This window comes from Diadema antillarum, unplaced genomic scaffold (genome assembly GCF_040938485.1).
Source record: "Diadema antillarum isolate AM-2024a unplaced genomic scaffold, OU_Dant_1.0 seq00001904_RagTag, whole genome shotgun sequence".
In the NCBI taxonomy this organism is placed as follows: Eukaryota; Metazoa; Echinodermata; class Echinoidea; order Diadematoida; family Diadematidae; genus Diadema; species Diadema antillarum.
Genome location: NW_027272570.1, coordinates 110,725 through 134,054, shown reverse-complemented (window position 1 = coordinate 134,054; position 23,330 = coordinate 110,725). Strand labels below are relative to the sequence as shown.

At 38.9% G+C, this 23,330-nt stretch overlaps 1 protein-coding gene across 1 annotated transcript; it reads right to left on the bottom strand.

The window, feature by feature from the left end:
* Positions 1-58: 58 nt before the first annotated feature.
* LOC139713095 (sterol regulatory element-binding protein cleavage-activating protein-like) lies at positions 59-22,898 on the bottom strand. The gene is given in 23 exon segments (XM_071624853.1): positions 59-342; positions 1,117-1,179; positions 1,942-2,154; positions 2,766-2,846; positions 4,242-4,390; positions 5,845-6,010; positions 6,427-6,986; positions 7,458-7,614; positions 8,355-8,553; positions 9,514-9,669; positions 10,734-11,179; positions 11,645-11,851; positions 12,541-12,639; positions 13,205-13,299; positions 13,740-13,852; positions 14,336-14,462; positions 14,788-14,866; positions 16,222-16,324; positions 18,204-18,318; positions 18,817-19,010; positions 20,030-20,187; positions 22,150-22,303; positions 22,762-22,898. Coding segments are annotated over 23 exon segments (3,951 nt in total). The 3' UTR covers positions 59-162.
* Positions 22,899-23,330: the final 432 nt, after the last annotated feature.

The following is a 23,330-nucleotide window of genomic DNA, read 5'->3' as shown; positions in this document are numbered from 1 at the left end:
TGAAATAAACATTCAGCATCTTTGCATATTTTGGCTCAATGTTGTCTCCCTCATTAACTCCTGCTGGAAATCTGCTATACACCATGTCCCTCTAGAGCTCTCACCTCCCTCAAGTCATCTTCCTCAACCTTTGATGTACCTCAAGGTTTCCTCAAGGTTTCCTCATTCATTTTTCTCCAGGCTCGGTGGGAATTGGATGAGTCTTAGTTCACTTCCAAAGTCACATACAATGGTTGGTGAGCTCTCCACAGAAAGAATGTTTTTCACTGATACATGCTTGTCTCCAAGGTTTAATTCTCTGATTGGTTCTCCACTCACAATGTCCCACACAATCAGGTAACCCTAGAATCAAGAGAATCACAATTGGTCCGTTATTCTCAGATGACTGGATGCAGGTAAGACATGAAGGCAAGCTATACTAATATTGCAGCCAGGTAAAGGAGTGAAATAGATCTCTCAGTATCCTCGGTACTGAAAGAAACATATTCTACTGCACTGCACTGGAGCCAATTTGTAGCTTTTTGCACTGTTGACAAGTAAGGTCACTAAACAAGGCATACATGGACATTTTCATATATGTTGTCAAAGAGTGATGACTAAAAATAACATGACTGTTGTAACAACTATAAATCACTTCTATCCATCTATAGGAAAAAAATATTGTATTGGTAAACCATGGCTAAAAAATGCAACATAAACAACAACAAAAACAACCTGCACTTCAATACAAGTTAAAAGCCTGCATTTGAAAATATTATTATCTTTACATGATCTTACCAATGATAAAGTAAATTCAAAAGCAGTCAGAAAGTATGTTTACCCTCATATCTACCCCTTCCTTTGTTGTTCTTTTGCAAAGAACTGTATGGACATAACTGCTCCCATAAATTCTGATATATTCAGACATGATTGCTGTTAACAGCCATGATTAAACGAGAGAGAGCGCCATCTCTCAAATATGCCATCAATCCAGCTGCAAGTCTGTGGCTTGGTAAGACACAGAACAAGTGATTTGATACTGATACTGAATATAACTGGATTCAATTCGATCTGTAAACTGCAGAGAAATCAGACAGGCTTTGACCAGTCTATCAAAGAGAATGGACCAAAACTCACCTGAGCACCAGTGATCATCAGTTTGTCATTCAGAGTGGCCACACTCGTGCTACATCCCTGGTCCTACACAAACATGGCACAAACAGAGACATGTGAATACTACACATATACTTCATTTTGATTGGTCCATGCAGACGATGAATTCTCTTTATATTTTCTTTATATTATTTTCCATACATGCATCATCAGCGATGTCTGCACCAGAACTTAGTTACATAACTCTTAAACAGACTGTCTGATTTCCCACACACTTTTCAATTTAGATGTTCTGCTAATGTTGCTGCATTTCCTCAATTCACAAGTACTGTAAAAGTGGATATTTTTCGCGCAACAAATTTTTCGTGCTTGGCCGGGTAAGAAAAGTTTTGCATGTTTTTTATTCCCCGGAATTAAGACATCATGTACAGGCACATATGGCAAGCAAAAATATTTGTGTGCTTTTATTTTCGCGCTAGTTTCTGGTTCCGAAAAATGCGCAAAAATTTCCACTCTACAGTAGTGTATATTGGATTTAATTCTCTTTTAATGAGTACAGTAGCATGCGGACAAGAATTATCTTTGATTTAATTCAAACTTAAACCCTCCTACTGAAGGGTAGTCAACATTCAAGTTATGAATGAAGAGCAAAAGATCAATGCCACTGAACCTTCAACAAAACATCCACAGGGATATGACCATTGCACTGACGGAGAGTTGTCTCTCAGTGTAATAAAGTGCATCATTTGTGACTAGTAATAGTCGGCAAACAGTATCAACCAGGCACATTGTGCCATACGCTTGAATGAATGAATGACTTTGAATGAACGCATATTTTGGAAGGCTTACCAGCTGAATGACATGTAGCATCCATCCCTGCAGTCTGGTCCACACACACAGCTTACTGTCCATACTGACACACAAGACATGCTGAGGGGTACAAGTGATCCCTAACACCGTCCCACCTGCACCCTTCAGAGCCTTCACCATGTCTCCTCTCATAGTGTCCCACAGGCGCACTAAACCATCACTGGAGCCACTGGCTATCATGTGGTAGGGATCCTGGAAGGTGGCAAGAAAAAAAGACATTTACTCTCTCTTTGAAAACTCCTTTTTTAATACATACAAGTTTTGTTTCAGGTAAGTACATATTGTAAGTGTACAGATAATGCCTCCACATTATTCCACCTGTCATGCAGAATAACAATTTCCATGGCAAGAGAAACAATGCTTACTACTAATTGGCTGTAGCAAGATATTGTTTTTATAGCTGCTAGCAATGAGAGAGACATATGAGTCTTGGACAAAATCAAATCAAAACAAAACAAAACAAACAAACAAACAAACAAACAAATAAACACAACCTTGACTACACCAAACCAAAACTGAAGTTGAAAATTGTCAAACAGCATATAATTAAGAAGTGGTTTGGTTTGAAAGAAAAATCTGATACATTGTATCACAATGAAGAGTCATCACCTCTCATTATTACTATGTTCTATTTTAAGAAGTTCAATTTTGATGGTCCCCATACATGCATATTTCCCTTCTTGAAACATGCTGAACAAATGACACTCAGCAAAGCCTTCTCTCTCCCTCGTCAGTGCTCTATGGTAGTGTATTTCTTACAATGTACATGTACACCCTACGCTTCCAATGAATAGTTTTCTTACCTTGTCTACATGGAGTGCTGTCACACTGCCAGCATGCCCCCTCAAGGTGAATCTGCAACTAAGGTCATCTAATGTAAATACCTAAAACAAAAAGAAAAACAAAAGAAAAATACACAAGTCAGAAGTGTTTTAAACATCAGCTAGGCGACATAAGCTATGTGTATTAAACACATCACATTTGAAGGAATGTCTCTGAAGGTTGCTTCATTTACTGTTACAAGCTGCATTAATCTTTACTCAATGCCAATGGAGTGCCACAATGACAGTATACTCACAAACAGTATACAGTCGGAGTGTATTCTTATTGATCTTGGCAGATTTTATTACATTCATTCTTCACATAAATCCCCAGTATCTCTTGATCTCTTGTTTGGAAGATGAACATCTTAGTACCGCTTTAAAGGTTGGCGGGCATTTTGAGAATTCAGTGTGCTGTGAAGGTTAGGCTCAGAGAATACACTTCAATTGTTACAGCTCTTTTGTAGTTTTCTTGTCCAGCGTCAATCAGTTAAGGAAAAAAAAGAAGAAAATAATGCCTCAGTGACACTTCATGGTGGAGGCATACAAAAAGGAAAGAAAAAAAAATATGCCTCTCTTCTGCAACAGAGGCACAATACTGTCACTGAAATCACTGCTACCAGAAACCTCCATTCTTTGTCTGATAGCCCAAGAATATGAGTCTCATACACCATAATCCATGAATGGAATTTTGCATTTACATACTATTATGTATGATGTTTTACAATGGCAAAGTCACTTAAATGATAAGGTTCCTCTCCTACAGATAACATGTGCAAATTGGCGATGACACTATTCACTACCTTTGCACCAGGTACATATTCTCTAGAAGGAGATCTCATTTATAACTAGAGACGCACTCTGAGAGTGCAGACCTCCACCAAGCAGTTCATTTACACAACTGATCTTGTTCTTCCATAGAAATCAGTGATTTCCATCCATACTTATGCATGCTGAAAGTTGCCCGATTTACCAATGTAGAAGCCTTTTGTTACGTCATCAACTTCCACCTGCGCTGTGCCTCGCCTTAGCAGAAACTAGAGCATGCACTTTAGTGCGCGTATGAAAACCTCAAAAATGCGCAAGTTCATTGACCCTAACCTGCCAAAATATAGAAAATCCTTCATAAAATCCACAAAAATTGACGGATCACTATCAAAATTTAATCATCTGTTACTTGTGTCATTCTCAACCTTTCCTGTAAGTTTCATCCAAATCGGTTCGCAACTATGTTGCACACGGACAAACAAACCAACAAACCCCGAAGAAAACATAACCTCCCCCCTTGGCGGAGGTAACAATACAATTCCTTGATGACAACATTGCTGCTATTTTGCCTTATCTCCAATGCAAAAAAAAAAAAAAAATCCATCCACTCTAAGCTGGAATGACTCATTCAGTAATGGCAACACTGACCTCATGATCAATGCCAACGTCTTAGCTTACACATGATCTTACTTTTAATGTATAGTCTTGGCTGGCTGTGATGAGTTGTGCATTGTTAGCTTGGATGGTGTTGATAGGCTGCTGGTGGGCCTGTACTGTCTTCAAGAGGTTGAGGTGCACCACTGGGGGGTACTGGTAGTAGCTGTCATAACTGACTGTAACTGAATCATAACATTCAATGCATATTAAAGGGACTGTACAGTACTGGTTGAGGTAGGGATTCATGTTTTGAACATTCCTATGTGAGATAATGAAAAGCCTCTTATGAAATATGAAAGAGCATGTAATTTTAAGAAGGATTCAACGTTTATTTGATGAAAATTGTTTTTCAAATGGCTGAGATATCAAAAAAAAGTGCTAATGATAAAAGGCGACATGCCCCAACTTTATTAGTATCTCTTTGTTTCACCTTGTTTTTGGATATCTCAGCCATTTCAAAACCGATTTTCATCGAATAAACTTTTGATACCCCTTAGAACCGCATGCTCCTTGACATCTCATAGAGTGCTTTCTGAATATCTCACAAAACGTTACAAGCTAAATCTTCACCTCGACCAGAACCGTACACACCCTTTAAACTCGGCTGCAAGACTTGTTACTCGAACTCACACATATGAATCTACTTCTTCAATATTACACACAATGGTTGCCAGTCAAAGATAGATTAGTTTACAAACTACTTATAATCGCATACAAATGTCAACTCATTATTTGCAACAGCTCCTCCAGGAATATCAACCTTCCGGACAACTTCGATTAAGCACTAAACAATCTATTGTAAACACCGTATAATGTAGTAACTAAGTCATATGGTCAACGATCTTTTCAATATTCAATACCTCAACTTTGGAATCAGCTCTCCTATGATATCAGAGAATGTTCATCATTAGATCAGTTCAAGTCTTTATCGCAGTCTCATTTGTTTGTAAAGTAACTTTCATTGTTCTGTAAATTGTTTAATGATGTGTTATAAGTTGATATACTGTATATTATTTTCTTCTTTTGTTTTTGTGTGTTCTCATACATGTATATGTCTTTTCTCGTTTCTAAAAAAGTGCTTAGAGACTTAAACGTAATTTGTGCTCTATAAAAATGGTTTATTATTATCATTATTAAAATATCCATTACTGGAGTCAAGTCAATAACATTTAAGACAACCTATTTTCTTCATTTTCACTTCTTAAATATAAGATTAGCAACTGTTATATTTATTGCTAATGAAAAGTTATCCTGTTTGAAAGAGTGTAGCAATGTGGTTGGGATGTCTTGGTGTACATTGTATGTCCACAAAAGTGCACTGCTTTGACAAGACAAGGGTTGCTTATTGCTTGAAGTGATTCTGTACTTATTCAAACACACAATTTCCCCACATTATTTCACAGTGGCTGAACACAAACAATGACACAACTCAATGCATGTCTTGTTTCAATGTCAATACACAGGCTTTTTTTTTTTCCTTCTTTTTTTACTTCTTCTTTATAAGACACCAATCAGCATGAAACATCTACTAGAAACTTGCGGTACTAACACATTGAATCAAGGTAACTGACAATCTAGCTTCCAGGACCTGGAGAACCTGCAATCCACAGGACATTAGAATCTGGTAACAACCTACCTCCCAGGCCCTGAAAGCCTGCAATCTGCATGAAGTCAATGTTGCCATCTAATCTGGCAATCAAGAGGAGGTTCCTAGCGAAGCAGATCCCCGTCACTCCAGCCTGAGTCTGTTCCTTGCTGCTGGGTGACATGGCAATGGGTTGCCCATTCTCACTACTCCATAGCTGCAGAGCAACAAATACAATGTAGCAGGACAATAATGAATACTTGCATGCAAATAGGCAGGAAGCATAAATGATAGCACAAATACTCCTTGCACTTGATTTTGCAGCTTTGGATACATTAATATTTTTGCCTAAAGAGACAGCATTAAAATGCAAGTACTGGCTTTCAATCTTCAACTGTTCCTCTAGCACTCTTCCCTTGGAGTCCAGCTAGATATCTTGTGTCTTGCTGAAGAGATTCTTTTCCACTGTGAAAAGGAAAACCTTGTTTTAACAACAAACAGCACCATTTCACTGCTTCTTTCATCATCATTGCACGTCGTTTTGTCAAGTTAACGCTAAGCTTACAGAAAGAGTAACACAGATTCAGTGATAAAGCTTCATCAAGGAGAGGAGAGATGACTTATTACACTTACCTCCACACTTCCGTCACTGCAGCCAGCTGCAATTACGCCTTCTTGACAAGCCAGGCACCATACTGCTGGAGCAACCTCCTCCCCATCCCTAGCCCTGTCTCCACCCCTATCCCTATTCCTGTCTCCGCCCCCATCCCTACCCAGGGGGGCATACAGTCCTTCTCCTCCCAACACATCCTCCTCCTTCTCCAACGGAGAGAAATCTCCTGAGAGTCTACTCTGAGTCCTCTGTTTATTAAATGGAGGCTGTTTAAGTTCATCATTAACACTCGCAACTCCAGAGCTCCAGCTGGATGACTGTGAGGGGGGCCTGGTTGAAAAGTATCCCTGGTCTTCGGTCCCACTCTGCCCCTCAATATGGGACGGTGTATACATGTCAGCGAAACTTCCAGTGTGAGGAATGGTCCCGTCAGGGTGGTATCGCCCCGCCATGTCTGAAGAGCTGCCTGGTCTCGGGAGGCCAGTTGGGTGTGACGAGGCCTGACAGTCTGGCTCCAGCGGGCTGAAAGGGCTGGCTGGGATGGTGCCGGGACTTGAGAGAGGCTGTGTTGGAGAGATGGGTGGACCCTGGCTGCTCCTACGCACTCTTTGCCTGCAGTGTCTGCCACAATCATACACACACAGAGAACAAGTAGAAATGGTAGAAGTCTTGGCATACATGAACAGTGTCATTTCCCTTACAAAGACTCACAGCAGAGCTGTGTTGGCCAGCCTTTTCAGAGCATTATTTCTTCATAAAGTAACTAAAAACAACAACAACAACAATAGAAAGAATATGCATGGTATAACGGTATATGAAACTTATATTTGCATTGCAATGCCACATAATCGATTTGCAAAGTTTTGTTCAAATCTTAACTTCTTATTTTTCTTTTTACTGACCTCCTAGCTTTCTCTCCATAACCCAACATGCCACATTAACTTTCACAAACAAAAATGTGATCTTGACAATGACATAATCTAAAATGCATAACAATGGATACATTGATGGTGGTGATGATCATGAAAGTAATAATAATAATCATATCAATGATAAGAAGGAAGTGATGACTAATGACTTCTGGTAAAGTACCTTGACCTTTGGATGACATGTTCACACCTTCCCTCCAGAGAATGCCACACCCGAATATCACCTTGGATGCAAGCACTCACTATCCAACGTCCATTGGCCACAAAGCTCTCCACCTCCTGGTAAGAAACATGCATTCAGTTAACAACATATTAATTACATAAACTAGCAGAATGCTTTCAGTTACCCTGTACATTTTTTTTCCTATTGAGGAACACACAGTCATTTCAATCTGTTTGTGGGTTCAGCCTCTGTTTCTATTAACGTTATAGCATACATATGCATCACCAGGTGTTTCACATAAATATACACATATAAGGTATAATTCCTGGTGTAACAAATACAAGAGGTTTAATAGGTCTCACAAAGAGAGGTCTTTATAGATAAGGAATTATACTAAATATTTGTGAGACAGCCTGTGTGCCGTCATCCAGGAACTTTCAATTCAGCATTTTCATGAGCAGTTGTATGCAAGTATTGAACAAAACTGAATGCCAACTCACATGATTACACACTTATCTTATGAGTTAAATTTATGAATTCTGAATTCAGTGCAACACAAGGCCTCATTCAAGGTATCATGAAATATCAATTTAAAGAAATTAAATTCTTCCATCTTGAGGCAACGATATCCCGACTTCACAAACATATATGGGAGAAATGTTTTTACTTCTCACTGCTCAATATTAATTCGGTACAATTGAACTCATGGCACTTGGGTGCCTAGTAATATCATTCACCATCATCCACATCACTGAAATACTCATGTATCTCAATGTCTAATTCCCCAATCATTGTTGTTTCTGCTTATCATGTGAGGAAATAAAAAAGAGAAAAAGAATGGTAGGTCACATCCTACCTGCTCATGGCCAGTGAGGTGAAGTGGGACAGCCTCACATGGTCCCTGGACCCGTTTGATGATGTCAACACGACGGCCAGGCTTATAGCGAGCTTGACGACTCCTCACCAGAGTGGCACATTTACACAGTAGCATCACAAGGATAACAGATGAAGCTCCACTGATGATACCAAGCATCATGGTCACATAGTAGTCCCACCTAAAAGCAGCCATGTTGGTAGTACAATGTCAGTCAAAAGGTATGACTAGATTACACCATTCTGTGCAAAAACGTATGTTACTTCGCTTTCTTTGTACAAATTGTCTCCAACACACAACTGTATGTGCTAAGACTACTTGCATACTTGTCTCTTTTTATTCCAGGCATACAGAGCCCTGGGATACATAGACAGTCCTGTAATTACACACTGTATACACATAATGGCAGCAATCCACACTCTCACTCACATTTTTAATGAAACATAACATAGTTTGAGGAGGCTGCTCTGATGCAATTTGTATCACAAGAAGGAGCACCGGAATTTGGGAGAACATGTGCACCAAGTAAGCAACTAAATCCCACATCACTCACCTTCATTTCAAAGTGTCTAGGAAGGGGATCAATGTCCAGCAGTCTGATAAACCAAAGCTGCATTGTTCGTCTTGTTGTTGTCAAATGTCTCAGTCTATATGAATTACTTATTTCTGGCTCTCAAATGTATCAAGTATGGACTTTGGTTAAGAAGACTGAAGCCTCATCTTCTAATAGAGGTGCATGCAATGATGATACACCATGCTTACCAACACACAGTGTAATTGAAAGCTTGGACCTTATACAGGACTAAACCATAACTCTTAATATTTATGAAAAGTCAGGGTGAGTGTTCTCACAGCTTCCAAAAAGATGACAATACTTCCTTAACAAGGCTCAATATGGTCTTAAAATACAGCAGTTCACTGAAACTCTTTGATTACTTGGTTGAAGGGCAGCTTTGACAATTTTGGAGTACTAGAGTTCTTTCAAAGTATAAAAAACAACTCCTTGCTCAGACTCAGAGCTTATCAATTAGTATGTGTACATACATATTGAGTTTGGATTGCAATTCACTGGACTCAAATGCGGCACATTTTGAAACATAAACCTTTAACAGGTAGGACTTAAACTACAAGCAATGTCTACCTGTCTTCTTCATAGAGACTCTGGTAGTTGCCAATGACAGGGGAGAAGCCTGGTGTAGGACCAAAGCGCCGTGTCTCATGGTCTTTCCTCAGGGCCAGGGCCTTCTCTGGACCAATGTTGATGTTCAGCTTGATTGGTGGCAGGATACTCACATACCTGAGAAGCATTGCATTGATTTACATTCAAACTTTTTGGGATCCATCATAACATTACTTACATCTGGAAAGACAGATCTAGTGAGGAGAAGAAGGGTTCCTCTTCAAGTGGACCAGACACAAGACTACACATAATTGAAGTGCCGTAGTTTCAAGCTTTCTGAAATCTATCTCAGGACAGGGTTCTCAGCCCCTATTCGTGACTTATATGCCAGCTACCGATGATGGCTCTAACAATCAGCTTTAAAATGAAGCATGGTATTTGGAATTTCATGGTTTAAAATAAACATTTCCTTCACCTACTTCCAGTTCACAACCCCCACCTTCCTCTTCCTCACCAGTGTACTTGATATGTTTGTGAATAGATAATAGAGTTTTACACACTGGATTCATAACACTGGATCCATAACACATAAATAATAGGGTTTTACACACTGGATTCATAACACTGTAGATGCATGTGAAGAACAATATGATTACAAAGATCTATTACGATCTTCAGTAATAATGGATAAAATAGCCATGGCTTCCTTGTGGAATACTTTCCTTCTCCATGCTACCGTTCTAGCATCCCTTCATAAACTAGTCACATTGATTTCTAGCTCAAAGGACACAGATCTGATAAACCTTTACAAAAATTGTCCTTGCTTTTGTCATGGTACTCTTCAACATAATGAATGTTGACATTCTGTATCTTGACGGTATTGACCGATTCTGTGACGCGCTATGTGTATTTTTGGCATGGGCAGCGCCATTACGAGGTGTCTCAGCCGACCCCCCCCCCCCCTTCCCACTCCCCACCCCTCTCCCTACAATAGCACGCGCGCAGAATGAAAAATGGCTTTAGCCAATGGGCGTTTCGTACTGAGTGCGCGAATGCTTGCTTAGTGCGCGAACCTTTGTTACAAGTGCGTGATAAACATGTTGCCCGGGGGGTGGGGGAGAGCAGGGGGGGTCGGCTGAGACACCTCATGGCTGCGCCCAGTGCCATAAAATGTCTGCTGCCCTCAACGAACCCGAATCGGTCAATACCCAAGAAGGGAGAAGAAGGAAGCTAGTTTTCACCTGTCAGCCAAGCTGATGTTGTACTTGTTAAAGAGAGCCGGCCAATGCCAGGCTGACAGCTTCCACATCCCTCTCTGATGCAGCCACAAAGACAGCTTGTCACTGCAGTCACTCCCATGGCAGGGTTGTAACCCGGAAGCACTCTCTGTAGTGTCACCCCGTCTGCCTTTTTCGCTTCCTGGATCAGCCTTGATGTGAAGTTCTGACGAGGAAGGGCCACTCCTCCCACTTTGTGTTGGTTTGGAGGCACTGCCAGGGCTGAGAATTGGAAGGAGATTGGCGGGCAAGGGAGGCAGTTTGGGGTCGGTGGGATTGGAGTCGGCAGTGTTGGGGGATGCAGAGGGTTCAAGGGGACTGCCGTAGCTGTTGCTGACAAGAAAGAAGTTGATAATGCCAGCCTTGTAGATGAAGAGACATGTCACCACGATCCAAAGAGCCAAAGTGAACTGCAAATGAGATTGAAGAAAGAAACCACATGATATGCTACATTTTATTACTTTGTAATATTGCACAAGGATTGAAATGAAACCTGACAAACAGAGAGGTTCATCAACACTGCTGGCAGCAAGCAGTGGCATTATTCATTGAATGAATACTAGCAAATAGCAAGCTTGTCTCAAGCATCCGTAATTGGCTATTGAAATTACATTTTAAACTCTATAGAGGCATTGAAAAACAAAGATAATAACAGTATGGCACTACTTAACCAAATCAGCGCAAAAAAAAAAAAAACAAACAAACAAAGATGTGCTGATATACAGCTGTAACTGTATAAACAGGACAAGCGATCTTCCCTGACTGTTATAAGACATAAAGTCCTTGCTTGCCAGGAAGAATTCATGGTGTGCTAATGTCCTTCCCACAAGGTCTGATAAACTTTACTTGACCACAAAACTCTCACATTCTCTTACCTTGATGATTTTCTGAATAATTCTGACACTTGCAAAGAAGTTGAAGACTTTGAGCCGGCGGGGGATGGTTGGCCCTGGGGTGGGATCCTTGAGGGGCTGGCCCCAGAATGGAGAGAGGAAAGATCGATGGGCAGAGCGTGGGACTGGAGTGCTCTCAGAGGAGCCCTGTAGGGTCTTCATCATCCCTGACTTGTAGAGGTCTGAGATCTGAGGTGGAACAAATGGATGTTGATTAGAAAGAATTGCATCGGATAATCAGAGTATGTCATCACCTTTGACCTTTACCATGAGATTGATGTAAAAAAGCACGATATTAACATAAAAAAAGGAAGTAAAGAAAGCATACAAATGGTCATGAATGTACACATAATACTTGAATCATTAGATACACTTATATTTTCCTTTTCTACCATTTCATATTGCTAGGTAATGATTCCTTTAACTGTCCCTTCAGGCAGAAATATGCCTGAACAATAAATTATCTACATAAGTCTTGTTGACACATAGATAAAGAGTGATTAAATTCTTCTAACTAGCCAAAACAGACGGATGTTATTACACAAACAAAGTGGTTCATTAACCTCTGCAGGGTTAAGACTCTTTTCACTATAATATGTGTAATGTTTCCTGCCAATTTCATATAACACTGTGGGCACAGACAATGACATCGTTACAAACTGAAAAATAATCAATGACATCAAAAATACACATTATAATATTCCCCTTCATAAATCAATCCATATGTGTGACAAATTTGTTACGCCCAGAGCCAACTGTCCGTTCCCAAATTCATTATTTCAAATCAGGGTTACAAATCTTCTCAGAGACTTTGTCATATAACATATCCTGATCACTAATTGACATAACAATGGCAGGTAAAAGAATGCTGAAAGTACCTCAAGTCTTCTGAAGTCCAGAGCTAAGATGGACACAAAGAACATCATTTGAAGAAAGAAATCTGACAACATGGCTACCAGGGCTAGCAGACAAAATTCCTGTAGGACAGAGAGATAGAGAGAGAAGAGCAACGTAACAAACAAACCTTTCAACCTCTAAAAGACATCCAGTTTACACCTGATATGTTTTACACTACTCCTGTAAGTCAGCAGTTGCTGACTGTATATGAAGCTTTGTGTAGAACCAAACTACCATACAATTTTAAAGGTATCAACAAATGCAGAAATAAGTCCAGAAAAATATCTCACACAACTACATCAAAGCCACTGTAACCTCAACAAATCACAAAAAAATGACCATCCTGCTATGACTGCAATTGTCTCATACTTTGCTTAATTTTCTAAAGGTAGAGATCAATTTCACTCAGCTGCTGTGTAATGAAATAGCCAGCCATTTAAAAGGCAGCCACATACTGATTGCAAGAATGAATTATCTCTCAACTATCAATGAAAAAGGAAGAAAATGTGAGCAAAAAGAAAAGTTTGTAAGCTAGAACGCCTGGCTTAGGTCCATGTACAACCTGATGAAAAGTAATGAACATTATAGTTATGTACAGAGAAGATTAAAGTAATAACAGCGAAAGATCACAGCCAAACCATTCACCTGAACAGCTGAGACGAATGTGAAGAGACCTATGACGACAATGAGAATCTCAGTCCACATGTTCTTGGAGATGGACCAACCTTCCTTGCTCAGACCTAGGGTGTGGTTAGAGATTGATAACAAATTTTGTCATTTCACAAAGAGCACGGCAGTTGACTTTTGTATGCTTTCATTCTTTCTACATCATTTCCTTTTCTTTTCCAAGAAATGACTGGTCAGACATCAAAATCTGACTTCATCACCACTATAAACACAGAGATGTAGAGGAAGAGGACACTTGAGGAATTCACGAGACATCTGTAAGCCACGTGAACTCATAGGTTACGCATTTATTTGGACAATACCCACGATACGATTGTGTAAATCAATCTAATAAGAACATATACTACCTATTAAATAGTAAAACGTCAAACAAAACTGCTGAGAATTCACTGAATATGACAAAACCAACATTAGAAGCCACGATCCCACCACAAAAAGAAACATTTATTATACACAACAATCAACAGAGGTGAGAAGAAAAGTTGATAGTCACCTTGGGCAATCCTGATTTCAACAGGAAGATCCATGGGAGTTGATGTAACAGACTTTATGAGCACCAAGATATTTTCTAGTCCTATTAGAATGATGATGTATGGAAACACCTCCCTGTAAAGAGATTGAAGCAGTAACACAGATTGTAAAATTCATACCTGGTAACTAATTCTATAGAAAGACAGTATTACAAGAGAAAACACAGTTGTACAGTTTCAGAGTAACAAATATCTAAGAAGCATGCAATTACACATATATGCTCGTCAAGAAACACCTAAATATGGGACAAAATGTTAGAAAAGAACATAGCAGTCTCTGCATAGCGGGATATCGCTTCACAGGGTACTCCGCTTGATTGACCAACAGGCAAAACAAACAGTTTCAATGCATTTTATACTTACCTGCTAGTCACACAGGCATTTTTGTTTTTCCAGACAAACCTGAGCTGTTGTTGTTGTTTTTTTCCTCATAGCTTCAATAAAATCCTCAAACTGGATGTAAATATTAATTGTGACAAAACTGTGAGGTGCTGAGAGGTGATAGAACCCTTCAAGTAATATTGGTTCTACTCCATACTGAATACACAGTCTAACTTACCCTTCATTTAGTGTCGGTTCCACTCCATACTGAATACACAGTCCAGCTGACATGGTACAGGAGAGAACTAGCATCACTGTAGCACTAAGGGCCAGCCCCCATTTAGATTTCACCATCTCGATTTTACCTGTTACAGGACACCCAAGCACATCAAATTGTTATATCATTATCACTGTATTTGCACTTCATGTTTGTTCACAATTACCAATGCTTTCATTCGTTATTTTCCTCATTTCAATCCGATACACTTTTGCCAATCAAATTCATATTTCATATCCTCTCAATGAATTACAGAAACATGAAGTATAAATGTACTTTACACTTCAGTTATATTTTGTAAAGCAATGATTTTGTCTGGTAAGCTGGAAATATGTCTTGTCCTAAGCTCTCGGGATGATATACTGGTATGCTTTGTAATGAGAGGTTAAACAGGAATAATGATGTATACTTACGGACAGAAAAATAGATGTAAAACATGAGCAGAGAGTATACAATGGCACCAGGCATCAGATCATGGAAGTTGATTAAACTCTGTAAAGAGAGGGGGAAAAAAATCAGATGAAAAGACAAATACATAAGATAGATGAAGTTACAGCAGAAAATGCCATTTTTAGCCGAAACTCAGTGATACTGTACAACAAAGCTCTGTACACAAGTTTGTAGGAACTGGTTGCAATTTATTCATCAAAGGCATGTCCCAAATATCTAGGATAAATCAACAGTTATCTATCAATATATTTCTCTGAAAACAACAGGAGTTCCAAGTAAACAATACACACCCACTCAAACTGTAATACTCTTAATGATATTTCATAATTTCATACTAGTTTGACTGATCAGATTACCTAAGTTTGAATCATTCATTCAGTTCCTACGTATGTGCAAATGTGTCAAAACTGATTGATTATGAACCACATGGTACAAGTACACCAGGTTATGATAAGCTTTGTCACACATGTTATACACACAGCTTGTGATTCACAAGTCACACCATGACATATGGCTATATCCCACACAATCGGTGAATAGGCCAGTTTGGTAATGTATTCTAATCCAATCATATTTTGCTGTAAAATCCTGTGACGAGCAGTTTAATTTATCCGTTCTAATGTCATTACACAGCAGAGAAATCCGGCTTGCTCCTAATTCATTACTGCTATATCGGAAAAGCTTCAATACGCTGGTTGTCTCAAGCAACTTCTCATAATGGCATTTCGAAATGTGAAAAAATGAAAACCAGTGTAGTTCTTACAGGACAAGTTCACACAAATATATGTGTGGATCCAGTGCTGGCAGCTAACACTACTAGAAAAACGTCAGTGACAGTTTGAGGTAAATCGGACAATTTGTTCAAAGGTTATGAATTCTTAAAGTTTCAGGGTTGCCTTCCCTGGATGAAGAGACTGCAACAGTTTGTGACATCACTGCAGAACAATATAAGTAGAATTCCACCAAATTTGATTTAAAAAAAATGAAAAGTACGCATTCTCTCGACCTGCTACTGACACTATTATTCCTCCTGCTTTCTGAATATGAAAAGTGTAATGCCCTTTCATTTTGCAAGAAATATAATATGTTGAATTCTATTCATATTTTCTTTACATTGGTGTCCTGCAGTGATGCCACAAACTGTTGTAGTCTTTTCATCCAGCGGTGGCACTACAACTTTCAAAGTTCATAACTTTTGAATATATTTTCCGACTTTCATCAAATTTTCACTGATGTGTTCTACTACTTTTGCTGCATTCATTTAATACACACATACATTTGGGTGAACTCTTCCTTTAATTCACTTAACACCAGGCCAATGCAGCACAGACAATATATTTCATGTTATACACTAGGGGGTTCAAATACAGCTATAGAGGATATGAAAGTAATCAAACCTTGTAATAAATGTGCAGAATCAGGAATTCTCCATTGTTCCAGTCAACCGGTGAAGCTGTGTTGTATTTGTCCTCCAAGTGAGACTTCAAATCATCAATGAAACTGGACATGAGAGGACAACAAAAAAAAGACACTGATATTCAGACACACTTCAAACATGACTCAAAGTTCTCTAATATGATAATGTGATCGTGCATCATGAAACTAACATAAAGTCACAGGCCCTGATTTACATGAAGACTCAAAATAGGTGTAATGGGTCAGCCTTGTCAATCTTCTGTCTTTTATATATTCTGAAAGCACAATTCTTCTTCATAATTCTGAAGTTTGGGATCACAAAACGAATGGGACGTCACAAGTGTGTTTCAGCAGTTTTTCTAGAACACTATTTTACAGAATAGTGTGACTACAGTGTAGGTAAGTCAAAGAGGCTCCATTTCATTTCTTAAATACTCTTCACACACTCCTCACTTCAGACTCTGATAACTTCTGAAAGGACTATGTTACTGCATTCAACCTTGGTATCAGTCATGAATAGAACATATATGTGGGTGTGTGCAAAATTTCAACTTAATCTGATAATCTCTTCATTGTGGTGGCTGCAGAGTTTTACATCCAGTTTTTTGTTCCATTTATTGCAAAGCAATGCGCAGCACCATGAGGTAAGGCACTTGAATAGACCCTAAACTGCACAGCCTCTTTTCTCAGTATACACTTTTCCAGAATGTGTACTTTCTTTTCATTATTTATATCTTATGCTAGGGAAGCCCATTTATATTGAGTTACACATCATTTTGAAGCTTAAGAGTCTGCTCTTTGAGAACCTGCCTTTAACTAAAATCAATGTCTGGCAACTTTTTGTTAGATTTGTGATGCAGGGTCACATATATAAGCTCTCTATCCCTTTCATATATATTTCCCCTAATGGTTACGGTACTCCCTGGACACCCACTGATTTTACAGGGACAATTTCTAATGATATCTGCCATAATTTTCTTTACACACACAATCAGACCAAAAGGTAATAAAGCCAGATGAAAACCACAAGAATGCAAATGCAACTACCAAAAGTTGGCACGACTTGTCAACAGAACTGGTGATGCAGAACCCTCAACCTTGCCACTGAACAGGTTAATACATACATGTACATTCATCAGTGTTTCCATGGTGTTTCAATGAGAGAGACAAGAGCTAGACCAGTGTTTCTCCTCAATTCAATATTTTCATAACTGGAAATTACTCTTGGGGTAAGGTGGAGAACTTCTGTTCAAATTTCACCCATATTTGACACATGTTTCACTGGGAATTGAGAAAGTTTCAGGACTTAAGAAATTCTACAGGTGCATGCACTGAAATTTGCCCTGTCAGAATGCGGTGTACGAGAAATAAAAAGCAAAGACATACTGGTATCTCACAAAGCTGGTAAATCACAACCCAACTTTCCACAAATACCCATTTGATAATACTATAGTAATTGTTTGATGAAAAGCATATGGCAAAGTTGGCAAAGTGTAAATTACCATGATCAGTGAACAATGGAGACAGACAAGATCACTTCAAAATGGCTCAAATTTACAATCATGTATTAGGTAGATATAGTCTGGAAATAGTTTCAAAGGGTATTCTCTGTTTAAAAGCAAATGGAGACAATGAAATGCAGACAAAAAATTATTTAAGGGGAATGCTAGGCACAATGGGTTAAGATTTGGATTGGCAAAACCTGCAAACAACTAGAATGAGTGGCAGTTCTGTAAACAGGCCACAGGGTATCTCTGCAGTTGGATATGGCATATCTTTACTTCCATACATCTCACGGCCATGGAAAATAACTTAGTGTCTACATTATCACTTTAAGGAACTGTGAATGAATTTAATTGCACAAGTACTGACTTCTTGTAAGAATTTCCTGCACACATTGTGCAGAATGAACAAATATGTACATCCCTGCTGAATGAAATGCAGAACTAGATCTCTGCCTCACCTGTCATTGTAGGTGTGTAACACCACAGTGACTGCATATGAGATACGCTCAGAGAAGGAGTGGATGTTGTACTTCTGAAGACCTGTGAACTTTGCCTGCACACCAAGCAGCAGATCTGATAAATATAAAAACAACATCAAGTGAAGAAGACTTCCTACAAATGGAAGGGCAAATCAGTTTCATACTGGAAGCCCACAAATATGCACTGATGATCACATAAAATTGACTTGGTTTAACACAATGCATGCAAGCTATCCTGAACAGTACTGAGTACTACAAGGGAAGATACAGTAAGGGGGGGGGGGGGGGGACAGTTCTCTTGCACATATGTCTCCCAGAAACCAGATCATCACATAGACCATATTCCTATTATACCTTGTAACATTTTGATACCATGTAACATTTTGATACATTATGTTAATGCCCCATTATATAACAACAATTGTGTACTTCATCTCAGTATTTCAGAACAGTCCCAAGAAAGTTTTCAAGAAATGCCATTTCTTAGATAATAGGCAGAATTACCTTTAATCTATGAGCATGGATCATGTTTTGTCACTGATTCAGCAAAAGAAACAAAACCATATGAAAGTGAAGTGTTGTGTGCACATACCATGCAAGGCAGGCTTATTGTAGAACCTGCCTTTAAAGACAGACCTTCCAGGGTAGGGATCTTCCTGAAACTGATCATAGCTGCCCTGCCAGGCATTAGCTGGTGACACAACAAGGCAGCTATGCTCTGGCATGGAACCTTTCACATGATCCACAGCTTCCATCACATACAGGCATGTTGACCTCATCGATATCCTGAGGAAAAACAGACCAGAGATTAGTGGGGCAAATTAATGTACAGTCAACCTCCCCTACTAAAGTTGAATCTATTTGGACTGAAGAAATAGCTTCAACTTAGAGAAAATTCGACTTATGAGGGATCAAATCAATAGAATATTATTAAAGAGAAAAGGACTTGCAAAGATCTTTGACTTAGGCGATAATTTGACTTATGTGAGGTCGGCTTATGCAAGGTTGACTGTATTCTCGCACTGAGCTGTTTTTATTGTAACTGATTGACGACTGCCCTTCGTCAAAATTAATACGCACCAATCATGACAAAAATCACGGGCATACATGTACTTTGGTATCCCATGCGCACTGTATGCCCATGATTTATTATCATGGCTACTACTTCAACGATGAATAACCCATGCTTGATATGTTAAATGAAGCTTAATATGTCAATCAGTTGCACTTTGCCAATCAGTTGCAATAACACACTTGACTATTTCAAAATCTTGAGTCTAAGAGATTGCTGCAGACCCCCTGGGCAACATCCTTCTAATTTAGGGTATTTGGGCATAACCCAAGGTTATTTTTCATACTTGACTACAGATCAAAATTGTATTAAAGAAATAAGTAGTTCTCTTAGACATGTTTTAATGAATCATTATAGAGAATTTTTTGTTTAAGGAGTATATGATTAGAGCCAGAGCCTTCACTGGACTTTTTCATTATACAATGCAAATAAATCTCAATGCATTGATAGGGCCACTATTGACATCACACCCTGTGTCTTCTACATGACTAACACTAATGCTGAATCTCTTTCAACATTTTCATAAATGACCACATACAAGATAAAAGGAATTCTAGCCCTCTGACTGTGATGGATCCATGAATATAGTGTTCCCCATTAGCACTGCTACAGAAACTCTTAAAGAGATCTGACAAACAGATAAGAAACAAACATGGTATGAGTCATACAGTTGTCTTACAACACGTGTGTTCTTTCTCGGTCTGAAAACACCACCGCTAGTCATACATCTTACCCTGATTTTGAGGCAAAGCTCTTGATGTCCTTATCAAGCTCAAAAGCTTTGGCCAGAGGACCTCTGATGTCATCACCATAGGTCAAACCTTGTTGCCATGGATATACTGATGCATTGACAACAACCTGTAACACATAGCCTACTGGCGGTCTGGAAAACTGAAAATAAAAGACATAAGTTATTGTTTTTCAGATATCTCTTTATAGTACAAGAATTAATGGCTCATGGTCAATGCTAAAGCAAAGATGAAAACAATTTTTATGAATGTCTAGACTGAAAATGAATGCATTAATCATGCTATGAAAGTATCACTAATACTCCTTTTATACACACAGTCAGGCACAGGAACACTCTTGAAATGCTTTGACTTTACTGTCCTTCAATACCCCTTCTACACTGTGCATGACTATAGCTCTCTTCTGAAGCGAGATAGAGTAACACCAACTTGGGATGAGTTGAGTTACTGCCATTCTTGACGATCCAAGTTGTGTGCAAGACCAGGGTAGTTGTCATGGTAACCTTATCACCCCCTCCCCTCCCCCTCCAGCCGTACTTCCTGCAGGCATGAAAATTATTTATCAATATGTATGCTTAACCTATGGTCATGGGACAATGAATCTAGCCCAAGCTTATGCTGACGTTAGCTTGGGCCTAGAGCGGACCTAAACTACCTCAGAGAGCGGGCTACCTCTAGCTAAAACTGAATATTTTTTTACCTTTCATACAGAGTTAGCCTGCTCCCAGAGATAATTCCAGGTATACATGGGGTATGAATCTGTTATACAGAGTCACCACGTACTAAGACCAAACACAAAGTGGCTGAGAGGGCATTAACTGACATGCTTACAGCCAAACATATGCACATATGCAGAAACTTTGGACAAAAATTATATGCACACTGCGGCTACAGCTCGCACTTATACTGTTACTATATTTAGTTGGCATGTTTTCTGATTCTTAACCAACACCCCCCCCCCCCCCAAGACAGTTCAGAACACATACATGTACTGTGCATGCACTTTCAATTCAACCAGGTGACAGTCACCACTTTCAGAGCGCTCTTCAAAAAGATTGGTGACATTGTATACACAGTTGAGAACACTTAAAATCTTACACCGCAAAAAAGGCCGTCAGCTCCAATTCACAAAAATTTAATACCGCGAAAATATTGTGTTTTACAGTAAAGTTAGGACCACAGCAGTTAAACTGCATACTTATTTCAAATTATCATTACGACAAGAACCATTTCAAGCTCACCTAAGATAAACAGATCTATACATACACACCCAACACATGATTGTAAAATGCATCACGGTTTTCTCTACTGTAATATTCAATTTTAAGCAGAGTGCTACACAGACGATAAAGACTTGCAGATAAGTTTCAGAAAGTAGAACAAGTTGAGACATTCAGAATACTAGTATTCATTTGGTACAGGTTAAAGGTCAAGTGACACTTTACATGTCTGTGTACAAACATGTACAAACCTTGAGTAAACATCACTTGATAAATACTTACTTTAAATGAGCACTGTAAGACTCATAAAGTGGTATTTGAATGAATGCCAAGTTGAACTCAAAAGGTAAGCTGACCCACAAATTTGTTAAAAGCAACAAAATAAGTTCAAAAAAATTATGAATGTACAAATGTAAGTCTAACATTGCCTCTTTCTACTGAAATTTGACAGCATTGAAAAAACACTATTAAGATGTTAGTAGATAGTCGAAACGATGGTGATATCAGAAATAATATGACAAGCAAGTAAACTTGACTTACAAATGTGAAAACAGAATTGTTTAGTCCCCAAATTGTGCTTTTTCTTGCCAGTATTTCACTTCCCTTTGTTCTAAACGTGTCATTGAAATATCAACATACATGTAGATCTGCTCCTGCTGAGCAACAGAAAGCCTCAAACATATTCTTAGAATTTCAGAAGCAACAGCCACACAAAACCGGATTAGAATATGTACTCTGCATATTTCTGATGGTTAAAAAAAAAAAAGTTAAATCTTCAGATGAATTTCTGGCTCATCAAGACTTAATACATCTCTTTGTTTCTGTGTGGCAGCATACCGCGTGATAAAGAAGAATTGTCTGATGTATTGCAGAAAGTGACTCACCCACTGAGGTCGCTTGCTGAAATCGATGGTCGTCTGGTTGTCTGGATGTTTCTGAGTGTAGAAATTTCTTGCTGTGTCAGGAAAGCCTTTTAGTGGTGTGGTGTATTGGTATGGGGTAGTCAATGTCAGTGGAACGGCAAAGAAGCAGGGGAGGCTGAAAAGAACACATCATTGCTGGAAAATGTAATAATTGTGCATCAAAAAATGCCCAAAAAATATTCATCATTCATCATCACAAATCAAGAAATGCACGTAAATTATGAATAATTACACTTGTACTTTTTTCACAGTTTTCCTTGTGCTGCTGATAACTTACTGTCTTTTTGTATTTTGATACTAGACAAAGTTCTATAGATACACAATTCACAATGACAGTTTAGAGCTAGTCCATGAAGTGCATGAATTTCGATGGTGTATTTGATATGCACGCAACACGTCGCATATGGCATCAAACATTAATGCATTCTGACACATACATGTACAAGGTACACCTACATTTTAGTTCATGGACTGAAAATTCAAACCATGGATTTCACTTCAACTACAAGTTGTACCTACTTTTATGAATATGACGTATAAAGTCTAAACATGTTGGTTTACACCCCAACTCACCTGCACAACACAGCAATTATAGATGAGAAGACGATAAGAGCCAAGGGATAATTGGAGCAGAAGATGCCATAGTTATAAAACATCCTGGCAACCACCTCCTGCATCCTGGCAACCACATAGTACGGAGATTCCCCCATAGCTGTTGCTATTATCCTGATGATCCTTTGTGTTAGTAGAGCAAGCAGTTAAGAGAGACTTCCCCTTTGGCCACTAGTGGCAAACACTGAGAGGAAAGTCTACCACTGCTTGGTGTTGGTGATGGGTTACAGGGGACATCTGTCACTTTCTATGCCTCCCCCATCAATCAGTCATCCGTGTACAGTTTTGTCTGCATAGAAAGGAAGCAATCAAAGAAAATTATTTCACTCAAAGTCCCAGTCTACATATCTTTATTGATATAGATTTAGACACACAGTCTCATTATGGGCAAAACTGTCGTTTTCTGTTCAGGCTCTGAATTCATTATAAAATTTGAACAAGCAGAATTTGCACAAGAATGATGCCACCAAGAACTCTGGTATGAGACCTATACTACCACTGTAGGCCCACTTCATCCACTAATTTATGAA